This window comes from Galeopterus variegatus, unplaced genomic scaffold (genome assembly GCF_000696425.1).
Source record: "Galeopterus variegatus unplaced genomic scaffold, G_variegatus-3.0.2 Scaffold1012, whole genome shotgun sequence".
Classification (NCBI taxonomy): Eukaryota; Metazoa; Chordata; class Mammalia; order Dermoptera; family Cynocephalidae; genus Galeopterus; species Galeopterus variegatus.
In genome coordinates, this window is record NW_007727123.1 from 24283 (window position 1) to 40514 (window position 16232).

Consider the following 16232-nt stretch of genomic DNA (forward strand, 5'->3'; position numbering starts at 1 on the left):
AAAATAAACAGATGAGATTATATCAAACTAAAAAGCTTCTGCACAGCAAAAAATATGGTGATTAACAGAGTGAAAGACAGCCTATAGAATGGGAGAAAATATTCATGAATATGTATCCAACAAGGGGTTAATATCCAGAATACACAAGGAACTCAAACAACTTAAGAGTGAAAAACAACCCAATTAAAAAATGGTCAAAGGAGCTGAGCAGACTTTTCTCAAAGGAAGATATACAAATGGCCAACAGACATGTGAAAAAATTCTTGACATCACTAAGCATCAGGGAAATGCAAATCAAAACCACATTGAGATATTATCTCATCCCAGTTAGACTGGCTATTACCAAAAGACAGAGAATAACAAACACTGGCAAGGATGCAGAGAAAGGGGAATCCTCCTACACTATTGGTAAGACTGTAAATTGGTGCAGCTATTATGGAAAATGTATGGATGTTCCTCAGACAACTACAGATAGAACTGCCATATGACCCAGCAATCCCAGTGCTGGGTATATACCCAAAGGAATGCAAATCATCATGTTGAAGGGATAGCTGCACTCCCATGTTTATCGCAGCTCTATTTACACTAGCCAAGAGTTGGAACAATCCTAAATGTCCATTGATGGAAAACTGGATAAGGAAAATGTGGCATATATACTCAATGGAATACTACTCTGCTTTAAAAAAGAATGAAATTCTGTCATTCACAGCAACATATGAACTTAGAGAAAATTATCTTAAGTGAAAAAAGCCAGGCAGAGAAAGAGGAATACCCATGTCCTCAGTCATAAGTGGGAACTAAAAAGAAATAATAAATGGGAGGAAGGGAGGTGTGTCAATCACAATAATACATTGAACTTTCACAAGGAGAGAAGAGAACTGAGGTTGTTAGAGGTGGGAAAGGGGGAGGGGGAAGGGAGATTAGTGAGAAATTGGTAAAGGGTCACAAAAATGATAGTGTTGTATAATGTTGAATATACTAATTATCCTGGTTTGAAAATCACATATCGTACACTGGTATTGATATTCAATGCTGCACCCCACAGATATATGCAATCAGTTGTTTCAATTAAAAAAAAGTGCAAAAATCACTGAGGTTTCTACAAACTAATGTTGAACTACCCAGAAGGGAAATTGAGAAAATAATAGTATCTACATTAGGAAAATTAAAGAATAAAAGAGTTAGGAATTAACCGAAGAGATGAAAGACTTATACACTGAAAATTATAAAACATTGATGAAAGAAAATAAACAAGACACCAAGTAAGTGGAAAGACATCTTATGTTTATGGATTGCAAGAACTAATATTGTTACAGTGTCCTCAGATTCAATGCAATTCCTATCAAAATCCCCATGCCTTTCCCCCCCCCCACCAAAATAGAAAAAACAGTTTTAAAATGACTGTGTAACTACAAAGGACTGCCAAGATACAACATAATCTTGAGCAAGAAGAATAAGGCTAGAGGCATCATACTTCCTGATTTCAAATTATATAATGTAGGTATGTTAATGAAAACAGTTTGGTTGTGGCATTAAAATGTACATACAGACCAATGGAACATAATAGAGAACCCAGAAACAAACCTATGCAATAATAATGGTCAACAGATCTTTGACGAGGGAGCCAAGAACACACAATGGGGAAAGTATAATCTTTTGAACAAATGATGTTGGGAAAATTTTATCTCGACATGCAGAAGAATAAAATTGGACCCCTATCTCACACTATATACAAAAATCAATTCAAAATTAAAGACTTAAACATAAAGCCTGAAATAATACTTTTAGAAGAAAGCATAGGGAAAAACCTTCTTGGCTTTGATCTTTGCAATGAATTTTTGGATATTACACGAAAAGCAGAGGTGACAAAAGTGAAAATAGACAAGTGGGATCATATCAAATTTCTGCACAACAGAGGAAAAAAATCAACAAATGAAAAGACAACTTACGGAGTGGGGGAAAATATTTGTAAAACATATCTGATAAGGTGTTAATATCCAAAATATTTAAAGAACTCACATAACTCAATAGCAAGAAAATAACTCAATTCAAAAATAGGCAAAGGGCCTACGTAGACACGTCTAAAAAGGAGAAATTAAAATGGACTAATAGGTATATGGAAAGTTGCTCAACATCTGTAATCATCCGGGAAAGGCAAGTCAAAACTGCAGTGAAGTACCACCTTACATCTGTTAGGATGGCTATCATCAAAACGACAAAAGGGAAGTTAGCAAGGATGTGTAGAAAAGGGAATCCTTGTATGCTGCTGGTGCGAATGTAAATTAGTGCAGCCATTATGCTAAGCAGTATGGAGTTTCCTTAAAAATTTAGTATAGAACTACTATTTGATCCAGCAGTACTTCTTCTGGCTATATATCCAGTTATATATACAAAGGATATATAATGTTCATTGTAGCATTATCCATAATAGCCAAGATATAACAACCTACATGTCTGCCAACAGATGAATGGACAATGTAAATGTGTGTGTGTGTGTGTGTATACAATTTTATTCAACTTTAAGAAATGAAATTCTGCCAATTGTGACAATATGGATGGAGCTAGAGGCCATTAATTAAGCTAAGTGGAATAATCAAGACACAGAAATAGTGCATGATCTCACTTATGCGTGGAATCTAAAATAGTCAAATTTATCGAAGCAGAAAGTAGAATGTTGGTTGCTATGGGGAGGGGCAATGGGGTAGTGTTGGTCAAAGGGTACAAAGTTTCGGTTATGCAAGATGAATAATTTTTGGAGCTGTAATGTACAGCATCATGATTATAGTTAACAAAACAAACAAAAACAGCATAGCAAAAGTTGGTTTTGAATTCAAAGATCTTTTTCATTGGAATATCTACTAATGTAATGTGATAGAAACTGATTAAAAGAAAAAAACTTGCTATTATCAATAGTAAAAAAATAGGATGATCAGGTTTGAATAAGCATGGCACTAATTATATTTACAGAAAAGAGTCTGAGTATTTCCACCTGTCTAACTATTGATTAGTGTGTTATAGTGGAAAGAACATGGGCTTTGGAGATAACTAAGCTCAAATCCTGATTTTACCACAAAATTAGCTATGAGGCCCTTGGCAATTTACTTAACATGATTGATTTCAGTTTCTTTATCTGTAAAATGACAAGTATAATAATAAACCTCTTGTGATGCTTAAATGACATAAGTATATAAAACAGTGATATAGTGCTAACTTGGAGTTTGCTGAACATATGGTCACTCTTACTATTTCTCTCATGTAGCAGATGAGTACTGCGTTGGTTATCTGTGCTTTGTAACAAATCACCTCAAAACTTAGTAACTTAAAACAACAGACATTTATTAGTTCACAATTTCTGTGGGCAAGGAAACCAGGAGTGGCTTGCCTAGTGATTCTTGCTCTGGGTCTCTGCTGAGGTTGCAGTCAAGCTGTCAATCAAGGTAGTAGTCATCTGGGGCTGGAGGATCCATTTCCAAACTCATTCGTGCAGTTATTTACAGGCCTCAGTTCCTCTTTGCTTGTTGGCTAGAAACCTCAGTTCATTGACAAGTGGGCCTTTCCATAACCCAACTGTCTTTATGATGTGGCTGGTGGTTTTCCCATGTAATCCGAGAGAATGGGAAAGAGAAAAAGAGTGAGTTGATAAAATGGAAGCTGCACTGTCTTTTATATCATCACTTTTGCTGTGTTCTTCTGGTTACAATGTAGGAAGATATTACACAGAGGTCTGAATACCAGGTGTCTTAGGTCATTTGGCACTGTCTTGGAGGCTGCATACTACAATTATCAAACACAGGGTGACAGAAGATGTATGACCACTACATTGTAGTTACAGGTGAACTTTGTTATCTTCTGGTACTGGAAAGTAGTACAATATGCATAGGTTAAGTGTATTATTTGCTTTACTTTTAATGTATGTTTTAAATTTGGGAGAGATAATTGGACCAAATAACCTGAATATTTGTAAGAATGAGTTAGGTAGCATAAGATTCTCTTTAATACAGTAGTAAAGTTGACTGTAACTGGAAGAAAATTCCGGTAAAAAGAAAATTTTCTTTTTACCTGAACCTCAGAATTTGTCATTTTAGAATGAATAGATCAGATATTAAAAGCAGAGTGTCCATGTTGTGGGATTTTATAAGAGTTAATACATTATTTCATTCTCAACTTAAGAGAAGTTCTCTAACACAAATACATATCCTCTCTTACTATGTTTTTTAATACAAATAAAATTACATAGTATACTTTATTAATGTATAGTATAATCTACAAATATTCATGCAAAATACAGATTACTGAAATTGTACAAGACTTTAGAAGTTCTCTAGTTTAATTTTCTCATCAATGTAGGTATCCTTTTGTCTTAGTCCATCTTGTGTTGCTATAACAGAGTACCTGGCTGGGTAAAGAAAAGAGGTTTATTTGGCTCACAATTCTGGCAGATGGAAAGTTCAAGATTGGGCAGCTGCATCTGTTGAGGGCCTCATGATGCTTCAACTGATGGCAGAAAGTGGAAGGGGAGCTGTATGCAAAGAGATCAGTCACATAGAGAGAGAGGGAGCAACAGAGAGTCTACAAAGCCAAACTTTTGTAACAGCCCACTCTTTGGTAACTAACTCTTTCGCAAGAAGGACACCAAGCTGCCAAAGAGGGAAGAGCTGTCATGGCTTAAACACCTCCCATTAGGTCCTACTTCTTACAGGTTCAACCTCTCAACATTGCAGTGTTGAGAACCAAGCCTCAAACTGAGTTTTGGTGGGAACAAACCATATTCAAACCATAGCACACTTTAATTAATTTTAATAGTAAACTCCACCTTCCATTTGTATAATGGGTGATTGCTTTCAACACTGTTCTACTTATATTGTCTCATCTGATCACTACAGTAACTCTGTGAGGTATACAGGGCAGGTACTGACCCCATTTTACAGATGTGAAAACTGAATCTAGGACAGGCTAAGTGTCATTTCTAGTGTCATATGACCAATAATTTGCAGAACGAAGGCTTCAAGGACCTGTTCTCTGGCTCCTAGTCCGGTGCTGTTTCTGCATCATACTTTTTCAGATAGTTCAACACATAATTATTTACATAAAATTCTACTAAAATGTTAGTTTTTTCGTATTGAGACAACTTCTGATTTTCTATGATTTATTCTCATTGATGTTGAACCTTATTTCCTGGAGCACAGAACAAGTCTTTTACTTCTCCCATTTGATATTATTTTGAGGAATTAAAGGCAGTTATTATATTTATTCCATTCTCTCTGTTCCTTCAGAGATTTGTATTTCTTATACAAATAATGTGGTTTTTCAGACTTCTCTTCATTTTCCGGTCTCTAGGATAAAATTACTTATATTTCTTGAATGTAATGGTTATAATATATATATACATATATATATATATATATATATAACATATTATAATTTATATAATGGGTTATATTATAGGGACATTAAGGTTTATAAGGATAAGAAATACACAGTATGTTTATTTTAAGTGTTCTCATGGTGCAGTACAATGATAATAGCAAATATTTCTATAGAGCCATGTCTAATACACTGTTGTAAGAGTTTTACATATATTAACTCAATCTTTAAAATATTGCTATGAGTTAAGCACTATTATTATTGTTATTCTCTTTTTATAGATAAGGAAACTGAGACATAGGCTAAAAAACTTGCCCAGGTAAGTGGCCAAGGTAGATTATGCACTCAGGTAGCTTGGCTTCATAGTCTGTGTCCTTAATCATTACTCATGCTCCAGAAGATCTTTCCAGGTTTAGACTTTATATTTCATAGGCCATTTATTTGTTTGCACTTCTGTTAAATGATTGCATATTTTGAAATTAATTATTTGATAATTCACTATATATAGGAGAAGGATGTCCGGAAGTGGAAGGAAGAATTGTTAGATCAACGACGTAGGATGATGGAAGAGAAATTACTTCATGCGGAATTTAAACGAGAGGTGCAATTACAAGCAATTGTGAAAAAAGCACAGGAGGAAGAAGCTAAGGTATATTAAAGGTGCTTTAAACATTGAATTAATTACCCACGTATTTTTTCTGTTGTTATATAATAGTAGTAGAGGGTAATGTTTATGAAGAGTTTAAGGGCCGGCCCGTGGCTCACTTTGGAAAGTGCGGTGCTGATAACACCAAGGCCATGGGTTTGGATCCCTATATAGGGATGGCCGGTTAGCTCACTTGGGAGACCGGGGTGCTGACAACACCAAGTGAAGGGTTAAGATCCCCTTACCGGTCATCTTTAAAAAAAAAAAAAAAGAGTTTATTCTGTCCCAGAATAACAGAGCATTTTATACGCTCACCTGTTAAAACTTAATAGGTGCAATATCTTACTTTATCCTTACAATAATTCTGTGAGCTGTCTTTTTTTTTTTTTTTTTTAGTAGTTCTATTGAGGTATAATTGACAGAGAATAAGGAGCACATATGTAAAGTATTCAATTTGTTTTTTTTTTTTTTTCCTTTTTGTCTTTTTTCGTGTCCGGCAACGGATCGCAACCCTCAGTGTCGCGCCCGTACCGGACCGGGACCGGCAATGGGATTGCAACCCTCGGTGTTGCGCCTGTACCTCGCTCAGCCAGTGAGCGGGAACTGGTCTGTATGTGGGATCCGAACCCTCGGTGGGAGCGCCACTGCGCTCCCAAGCGGCACACTGTAGCAGTGTGCCACCGGGCCGGCCCTTCAATTTGTTGTTTTGACATGTATTTATCTCTGAAACTATCAGTGCAATGAACATAATAAATGATTCCTCTTTGTAATTCATTCCTTCCTCCAACTCTGTTACCATGCAATTGCTTATCTGCTTTCTATCACTATAGATGTTTGCATTTTCTAGAACTTTATGTGAATGGAATCATACAGTGTGTACTCTTTCCTTTGGCTTCTTTCACTCAACACAATTATTTTGAATTTCATCCATAATATTTTGTGTATCAGTAGTTCTTTCCTTTTCATTGCTGAGAAGTATACCACTATATGGAAATACCATAATTTGTTAATCCAGTCACCTGTTGGTGGACATTTGTTTTCTTTCTAGTTTTTGTCCATTACAAATAAAGCTGCTGTGAACATTCTTGTACAAGTCTTTGTAAAGATGTATGCTTTCATTTTCCTTTCATAAATACCTAGGAGTGGATTGGCAGAGTCTGATATCTTCACGTTTTACTTAAAAGAAAAACAAAAAAGCAGTTTTCCAAACTAGCTAAACTATTTCACATTTCTGTCAGCAGTGAATGCAAGTTCTAGTTTTGCCACATTCTGACCAGTAGTTGGCATAATTACACATTTTGATTTTAGTCATCCTATTTTAGTATATGTATAATGTCTCATTTTTTTTCCATTTTTATTGTGGGAAAAATACAAGGTAAAATTTACCACCTTAACTATTATTTAGTGTACAGTTCACTGGTATTAAATATATTCATGATGTACAACCATCACCACCATCCATATGTAGTAGTACTCTTTTCATCTTGTAAAACCAAATTGTGTACCCATTTGTATTAGTCCATTTCTATTGCTTGTAACAAAATACCCAGAACTGGGTATTTTATAAGAAAATAAAAATTTATTGCTTACAGTTTTGGAGGCTGAGAAGTCCACAGTGCAGGGGAACACATCTGGTAAGAAGGGTCTTGGTGGCGACAGTGACCCAGGAGTCTCACATGGCAGAAATTGCAGAGCAAAGAGAGAGAGGTAGCTCCTTATGCACTCTCCTTTTAAAGCCCCCAGAATCACTCCCTTGATTACCATTTTAATCCATTCACTAGGCATGGTCCTCAGAATCTAATCACCTCTCCAAGGCCCCACCTTTCCATTACCGTAATAGGATTTCTCACCTTCTTAACAGACACAGTGGGAATCAAGCTACTAATACATAAAACTTGGGGGACACAATCCATATCACCATTAAATAATAACTCATCATTCCCCACTTCTCCTAGCTCCTTGCAACTAGCCTCCTACTTTCTATTTCTATGATTTTGACAACTCTTATTGCATCATGTAAGTGGAATCATGTAGTATTTGTCTTTTAATGACTGGCTTATTTCACTTAGCATAATGTCTTCAAGGTCTCAGTGTTGTAGCATATGTCAGAATTTCTTTCCTTTTTAAGGCTAAATAATATTCACGTTGATTATCCATTTATCCATGGATGAACACTTGAGTTGCTACTACCTTTTAGCTATTGTGAATACTGTTGCTATAAACATGGGAGTACAAATATCTCTTTGAGTTCCTGCTTTGAACTTTTTTTCTGGTATATGCCCAGAAGTGGAATTGCTGTATTATATGGTATTTCTATTTGTAATTTTTGTAGGAACCATTGTGCTGTTTTCCACAGCAGCAGCACCATTTTGCATTCTCACCACCAGTGCACAAGGGTTCCAGTTACTCCATATCCTCCCAACTCTTGTTATTTTCTGTTTTTTGATAATAGTGATCCTAATGTGTGTTAGGTGGTATCTAATTGTAGTTTTGATTTGCATTTCTCTAACGATTAAGTGATGTTGAGCATCCTTTCATGTACACATTGGCCATTTGTATATCTTCTTTGGACAAATGTCTATTCAAGTCCTTTGTTCACGTTGAATTGACTTGCTTTTTTGTTGGTAAGTGTAGGACTTCTCTATATGTTCTGGTTGTCAATCCCTTATCAAATATATAATTTACAAATATTTTCTCCCATTCTGTGCATTGTGTTTTCATTCTGTTGATAGTGTCTTTTGATGCACAAAATGTTTTAATTTTCATAAAATCCTATTTGCCTATTTTAAATTTTTTAAATTTTATTTTTTATTTTGTTGCCTGTGCCTTTGCTGTCACATCCAAGAAATCACTGTTGAATCCAATGTTATAAAGCTTTTGTCTTGTGTTTTCTTCTAAGAGTTTTATATCTTTAGATCTTACATTTAGATCTTGATACATTTTGAGTTAATTTTTCTGTAGGGTGTTAGGTAAGGATTCAACTTTATTCATTTGCATGTGGCTATCTAGTTTTCCCTTGACCATTTGTTGAAAAGACTGTCCTTTCTCCATTGAATGGTCATGGCACTGTTGTCAAAAATCATTTGACAGTATCTGTGAGGATTTATTTCTTGGCTGTCTATTCCATTGGTCCATTTACCTATTTGTATGCTAGTACCACTGTTTTGATTACTGTTTGTAGTGAGTTTTGAAATCAGGAAGTGTGAGTTCTCCAATTTTGTTGTCCTTTTTCAAGATTGTTTCAGCTATTCAGGGTCCCTTGAGATTTCATATAATTTTTAGGATGGTGTTTTTCTATTTCTGCAAAATCGTTTCTGGGATTTTGATAGGGATTGCATTGAATCCATAGATCACTTGGGTATTACTGATATCTTAACAACATTAAGTCTTCCAATTCATGAACATGGAATGATTTTCCATTTATTTATGTCTTTATATTTTTCAACGATATTTTGTAGCTTTCATTGTATGTGTCTTAAACTTCCTTGGTTAAGTTAATTCCTAAGTATTTTATTTTTCTTAATGCTATTGTTAATGGAATTGTTTTCTTAATGTCCTTTTCAGATTATTCACTGGTATGGTGTGGAAATGCAATTGATCTTTGTATGTTGGCTTTGTATCCTGCTACTTTCCTGAATATTTATTAATTCTAATGTTTTTCTTTTGTATGTGTCTGTGAAATCTTTTATGCATATAAGATCATATCATCTGCAGAGATAATTTTACTGCTTCTTTTTCAATTTGTATGCCTTTTATTCTTCTTTCTTGCCTAATTGTTCTGGCTGAAACTTCCTGTGCTATGTTGAATAGAAATGGTGAAAGCAGATATCCTAATCTTGTTTTGTATCCTAGAGGAAAAGCTTTTAGTCTTTCACCATTGAGCATGATGTTCACTGAGATTTTTCATGTTTGGCTTTTATTACTTTGAGTTTGTTTCTTTCTATTCCTTAGATTCCTTGTTGAGTATTTTAATCATGAAAGGGTGTGGAATTTTGTCAAATGGTTTTTCTGCATCAGTTGAGATTTTGTGTCTGGTGTGTGTTTGCCATTATTCTGTTAATGTCTTATATTACATGGTTGAATTTTTATTTGAACCAGTTTTACCTTCCAGGAATAAATAATGCTTGGTCATATTATTATGTTGCCGAGTTCAGTTTTCTAGTATTTTGTTGAAGGTTTTGACATCAGTGTTCATAAGGGATATTGATCTATAGTGTTCTTTTCCTTGTAGTCCCTGCCTGGCTTTTGTATCAGGGTAATGCTTAGCCTCATGGGATGAGTTAGGATGTGTTACTTCCACTTCTATTTTTTGGAATGTTTGAAGAAGTGTTGGTGTTAGTTCTTTAAATGTTTGGTAGAGTTCACCCATGAAGCCATCAGGTCCAGGGCTTTTCTTTGTTGGGATATTTTTGATTATTGATTAATGTTCTTACTAGTTATAGTCTATTCATATTATCTGTGTCTTTGTGATTTAATCTTTATAGGTTTTATATTTGTATATGGTGTGAGTTATGGATTGAGATTCAGTTTTTTCATATGCATGTGTAATGTTCTAGCACCAGTTGTTGAAAAGACTATCCTTTTTGTATTGAGTTGCCTTAGTACCCTGTTGAAAATCAATTGGCCATAAGTGTGTGGATTCCTTTCTTACTCTCCATTCTGTTTCGTCTATCCCTCTGCATATTTTTTTGTTACCAACCACTCTATCTTAATTACTGTACTTTTATAATAAGTCTTGAAATCAGGAAGTGTAAATCCTTAAGCTTTGTTCTTTTGAAAAACTATTTTGGCTATTTCAGAATCACCTTGTGAATGTCTACAAATTTTTTTCAAAAAGCTTACCTGGATTTTGATTGGGATTGCATTGAGTTTATACATTAATTGGGGATAGAATTGACATCTTAATGCTATTGAGTGTTCTGATCCATGAGCAGGGAATGTATCTCTAGATGCTTGTCTTTGCATGTATTTGTGAAGTTTATCTGTAGTTCATATTTTTGATGCCATATTCAATGAACTTTTGTTTTAATTTTTTTCTAATTGTTTGTTGCTGGTGTGTATAAATACAGTTGTTTTTGTATAATTACCTTGTATCTTACAACCTTGCTAAACTCACTTATTAGTTCTAGTTTTATTTCTTCCTTTCCAGTCTACATGTTTTTATTTTTTATTTTATTTATTTAATTAATTTTTTTGTCTTTTTCCGTGTCTGGCAACGGATCGCAACCCTCAGTGTCGCCCCCGCACCGGACCGGGACCGGCAACGGGACCGCAACCCTCGGTGTTGCTCCCGTGCCTCGCTCAGCCAGTGAGCGGGAACCGGTCTGTATGTGGGATCCGAACCCTCGGGCGGGAGCGCCGCCACGCTTCCCAAGCGGTGCACTATCCAGTGCGCCACCGGGCCGGCCCACATGTTTTTATTTTTCATCTCCCTTTGTTTCAGTGGTTGGGACTAGTACAGTATTGACTAGTTGAGAAGAGAGCTGATGTCATTGCCTTGTTCTCATTCTAAAGGAGAAAGCATTTAATCTTTCACCTTTAAGTATGATAGTAGCCATCAGTTTTTCATAGGCGTTGGTTATCAGCTTGAGGAAATTTCTTTCTATCCTTAATTAACTGAAAGTTTTTTCAATGAATGGACTTTGAATTTGGTCACAATTTTTTTAAAAAAATTTTTTTTGCCTTAAAAAAAATCTTAAAATGGTGAATTTCACTGGTTTTTATTTTTTGTTTGTTTTTTTATCATTATACAATGTAGTTAGTTTTCATGGCCTTTTGCCAATTCCCCCCTTTGTCCCTTCCCTCTCCTGCTTTTCTACCCCCATCAACATCATATCTGTTCTCTTCTCATAACAGGTTCAAGGAATTATTGTGATTGTTGTGTCTTTTTTTTTGTTTCTATTTATTTATTTTTATCAGCTCCCATATATAAGTGAGAACATGCGGTATTTCTCTTTCTGTGCCTGGCTTATTTCACTTAACATAATTTTCTCTAAGTTCATCCATGTTGCTGTGAATGGTAGTATTTCATTCTTTTTTATTGCCGAGTAGTATTCCATTGTGTAGATATACCACATTTTCCTTATCCACTTGTCTGATGATGGGTGTTAAGGCTGGTTCCAACTCTGGGCTATTGTAAATAGCACTGTAGTAAACATGGAAGTATAGGTATACCTTCAACATGATGATTTCCGTTCCTTTGGGTATATACCCAGCACTGGGATTGCTGGGTCATATGGCAGTTCTATCTGTAGTTGTTTGAGGAAACTCCATACCATTTTCCATAATGACTGCACCATTTTAAGTCCCACCAACAGTGTGGGAGGGTTCCCATTTCTCTGCATCCTTGCCAGCATTTGTTATTCTCAGTCATTTGGATATTAGCCAGGCTAATTGAGTGAGATGATATCTCATTGTGGTTTTGAATTGCATTTCCTGAATGCTGAGTGATATTGAGCATTTTCTAATGTGTCTGTTGGCCATTTGTATATTTTCCTTTGAGAAATCCCTGCAGTTCCTTTGCCCTTTTTTTAAAAAAAAATTTTTTTTAGCAGCTGGCCAGTAAGGGGATCTGAATCCATGACCTTGGTATTACAAGGCTGTGCACTAACCAACTGAGCTAACCCACAAGCCCTCCTTTGCCCATTTTTTAATCAGGTTACTTGTTATTTTGCTCTTAAGTTGTTTGAGTTCCTTGTATATTCTGGATATAAATCCTTTGTCAGATGCATATTTTGCAAATATTTTCCCCACTCTGTTGGTTGTCTTTTCACTCTGTTAATTGTTTCTTTTGCCATGCAGAAGCTTTTCAGTTTGATATAATCCCATTTGTTTATTTTTCCTTTGGTTGCCTGTGCTTTTGGGGTCATATTCATAAAGTCTATGCACAGTCCTACTTCCTGCGGTGTTTCCCCTATGTTTTATTTTAGGTGTTGTACAGTTTCAGTAGTTTAAGGATGTATATTCTTTAATCCATTCTGAGTTGATTTTGGTATGTGATGAGAGGTATGAGTCTAGTTTCATTCTTCTACATAGAGATGTCCAATTTTCCCAGTACCATTTATTGAAGAGGCAGTCTCTTCCCTAGTATGTGTTCTAGGGGCCTTTGTCAATGATCAGATGGCCACAGGTGTATGGGCTGATTTCTGGGATCTCTATTCTGTTCCATTTGTGTGTGTCTCTGTTTTTATGCCAGGGCTATACTGTTTTGGCTATTATAGCTTTGTAGTATAGTTTGATGCCAGATAGTGTTATGCCTCTCGCTTTAAATAATAAACTAACCATACATTTCAGGGATAAACCTCACATGGTTATGATATAGCATCATTTTTATATGTTAATGGAGTTGATTTTTTAACATTTTAAAATTATTTTACATCATGTTCACTTGAGACATTGTTCTGTAGTTTTGTTTTTTGTGTTTTTTTCCTTGTCAAGTCTTTGTCTGGTTTTGGTAACAGGATGTTTTGGCTTCATAAAGCACATTGGGAAGGGTTTCATTGTCTTCAGTTTTCTAGAGTTGCTCGTGTAGAATTGGTACAATTTGTTGTTTGAATTTTTTTGCAGAGTGCAATGAAGGTATTTGGGTCTGGGGTTTTCTCTGTGAGAGGGTTTTTTTGTTTGTTTGTTTGTTTGTTTTATTGGTTACTGGCTGGTTTATGGAAACAAACCCTTGACCTTGGTGTTGTAGGTACCATGCTCTAACCAAGCAAGCTAACTGAGCAGCACTGTGAGAGGGTTTCTGACTAAAAATTACATTTATATAATTTATATTAGACTATCCATATTATTGATTTCTTTTTTTGTAATTTGTCTTTCCAGGAGTTATGCCATTTTCTTAATATGCAATGATTTTGATTTTGAGCATCTTTTAATGTACTTTTGGCCACTTGTATATTTTATTGGGAAAAATGTCTATTCAGTATCCTTTGCTCACTTTTTAATTGGGCTGTTTGTCTTTTTGTTGTTTAGTTGTAAGAGTTTTTAACATGTTCTAGATACTATACCCTTATGAAACTTATGATTTGAAAATACTTTCTTCCCTTCTATAGGTTGTCTTTTTACTTTCTTTATAATGCCTTTTCACAAAGTTTTTAATGTTGATAATATCAAATTTATTTATCTTTTGTTTTATTGCTTGTGCTTTTGTGTTAAGAAATCGTTGCCAAAAATCAGGGTCATGAAGATTTGCCTTTGTGTTTTCTTCTAAGACTTTTATTGTTTTAGCTTTTAGATTTAGGTCATTGGGACATTTTGAGTTAGTTTTCATGTATGGTATGAGATAGGGGTTCAACTTCATTCTTTTGAATGAAGATATCCATTTGTACCAGAACCATTTGTTGAAGAGAGACTATCAAATGGTATTAGTACAGTTGTTGAAAATTAATTTGCTGTAGGTGTACAGTTTTATTTTTGTCCTCTTCATTTTAGTCCATTTGTTTATATATCTATTTTTATACAATACCACACTGTTTTTTATTACTGTAGATATTCAGTAAGCTTTGAAATGGGAACAGTGAGTCTTCCAACTTTTTCTTTTTTTTTTTCAATATTATTTCAGCTATTCAGGGTACATTGCAATTTCATATGAATTTGAGGATTGCTTTTCCATATCTGCAGAAAAGTCCATTGGCATTTTTTGGGTATTGCATTGAATCTTTATATCCCTTTGGGTAATATTGCAATCTTACCAATACTAGGTTTTTCAATCCATGAACATAGACTGTCTTTTCATTTATTTAGATCTTCCTTAATTTCTTTCAGTCTTGCTGTTTTCAGTGTACTAGTCTTTCACTTTGTTGTTTAAATTTATTTCTAAATATTGTATTCTTCTTGATGCAATTTTAAATGGAATTGTTATCTTCATTTCATTTTTGGATTGTTCATTGCTAGTGTAAATGTACTTCAAAAAGTTCATGAAAAGATTTGTAATATCTTTTAATTCTATTTTTCCATAAACTTTTTATTGTAGTATGAATTTTTGTAGATTGATTTTGTATTTTGCAGTCTTGTTTGTACTCATTCTTTAGTTTCAATAGCTTTTTAGTGGATTCTTTAGGACTTTCTATAAACAAGTTTTTGTCATTAGCAAATAGAGATAGCTTTACTTCTTCCTTTCCAGTTGGGTGCCTTTGATGTATTTTTCTTGCCTAATTGCTCTGGCTAGAAGCTGTAGTACATAGTTGAATAGAAGTGATGAGGGTGGACATTCTTTTCTTATTCCTGATCTTTGTGGAAGGTATTTATTCTTTCATTGGTATGATGTTAGGTGTTTTCATATATTTAATTTATCTGTGGGGTACAGCATTGAATATCAGTACCTGTGTGCAATATGTAATGCTCAAATCAGGATAATGACTATATTCAGCCTTACACATTGTAATCATATTTGGTGACCCTTTACCAATTTCTCACTCTCCCTCCTCCCCTTTTCCCATCTGTGTTGGCCTCAGTTCTGTTATCTCCTTTTGGAAGTTCAATGAATTATTGTGATGGTTGTATCTTTCTTTTTTATTTGTTTGTTTTGTTTGTTTGCTTGACTTTTTAGCTCCCGCTTATGAGTGAGGACCTATTTAACTTCTAGTTTGTTGAGTGTTTTTATTTTTTTATTTGTATTTATTTTTTCCTTTTTTTGTCTTTTTTACTGACCGGTAACGGGATCGCAACCCTCGGTGTCGCGCCCATACTGGGGACCGGCAACGGGATCGCAACGCTCGGCGCTGCGTCCGCACCGCGCTCAGCCAGTGAGCAGGAACCGGTCTCCACATGGGATCTGAACCCTCGGCGGGAGCGCCGCCACACTCCCAAGCGGCACACTCTCCAGTGCACCACCGGGCCAGCCCGCGTTGAGTGTTTTTATTATGAAAGGATGTTGGATTTTGTCAAATGCTTTTTTTCCATCCATACCTATAACACTGTGGTTTTTGTCTTTTTTTCTATTAATATGGTGTATTGCATTAGTTGAATTTCATGTATTTTGTATATTTGCCAGTTTGTTTCATCATGGGTATCAGTGTAAGTTTTCACCTATGTATTATTATTTTTATTTTTATATTTTTTTTTTGGGGGGGGGGAATCTGAAGGCACAGTACTGATAGTCACACAGCTAGAACTTAAATCCAGGTCTTTTTCATTCCAAAGCCTCTAATTTTACCACTGTGTTTATTGATTTTGTATTCTCATGTTGGGTGGTTTTTTTTTTTTCCCCCCATATGACTCGTAT

General features: G+C 35.1%; 1 protein-coding gene across 1 annotated transcript in view; it reads left to right on the top strand.

Annotated features, from left to right (window-relative positions):
- The window catches only part of SCAPER (S-phase cyclin A-associated protein in the ER), a 396020-nt gene that overhangs the window by 17653 nt on the left and 362135 nt on the right, over positions 1–16232 (top strand). Inside the window, exon 7 of the mRNA XM_008574198.1 lies at positions 5873–6013. Within this exon, the coding sequence (XP_008572420.1) occupies positions 5873–6013 (141 nt within the window). The remainder of the gene's footprint in view (positions 1–5872; positions 6014–16232) is intronic.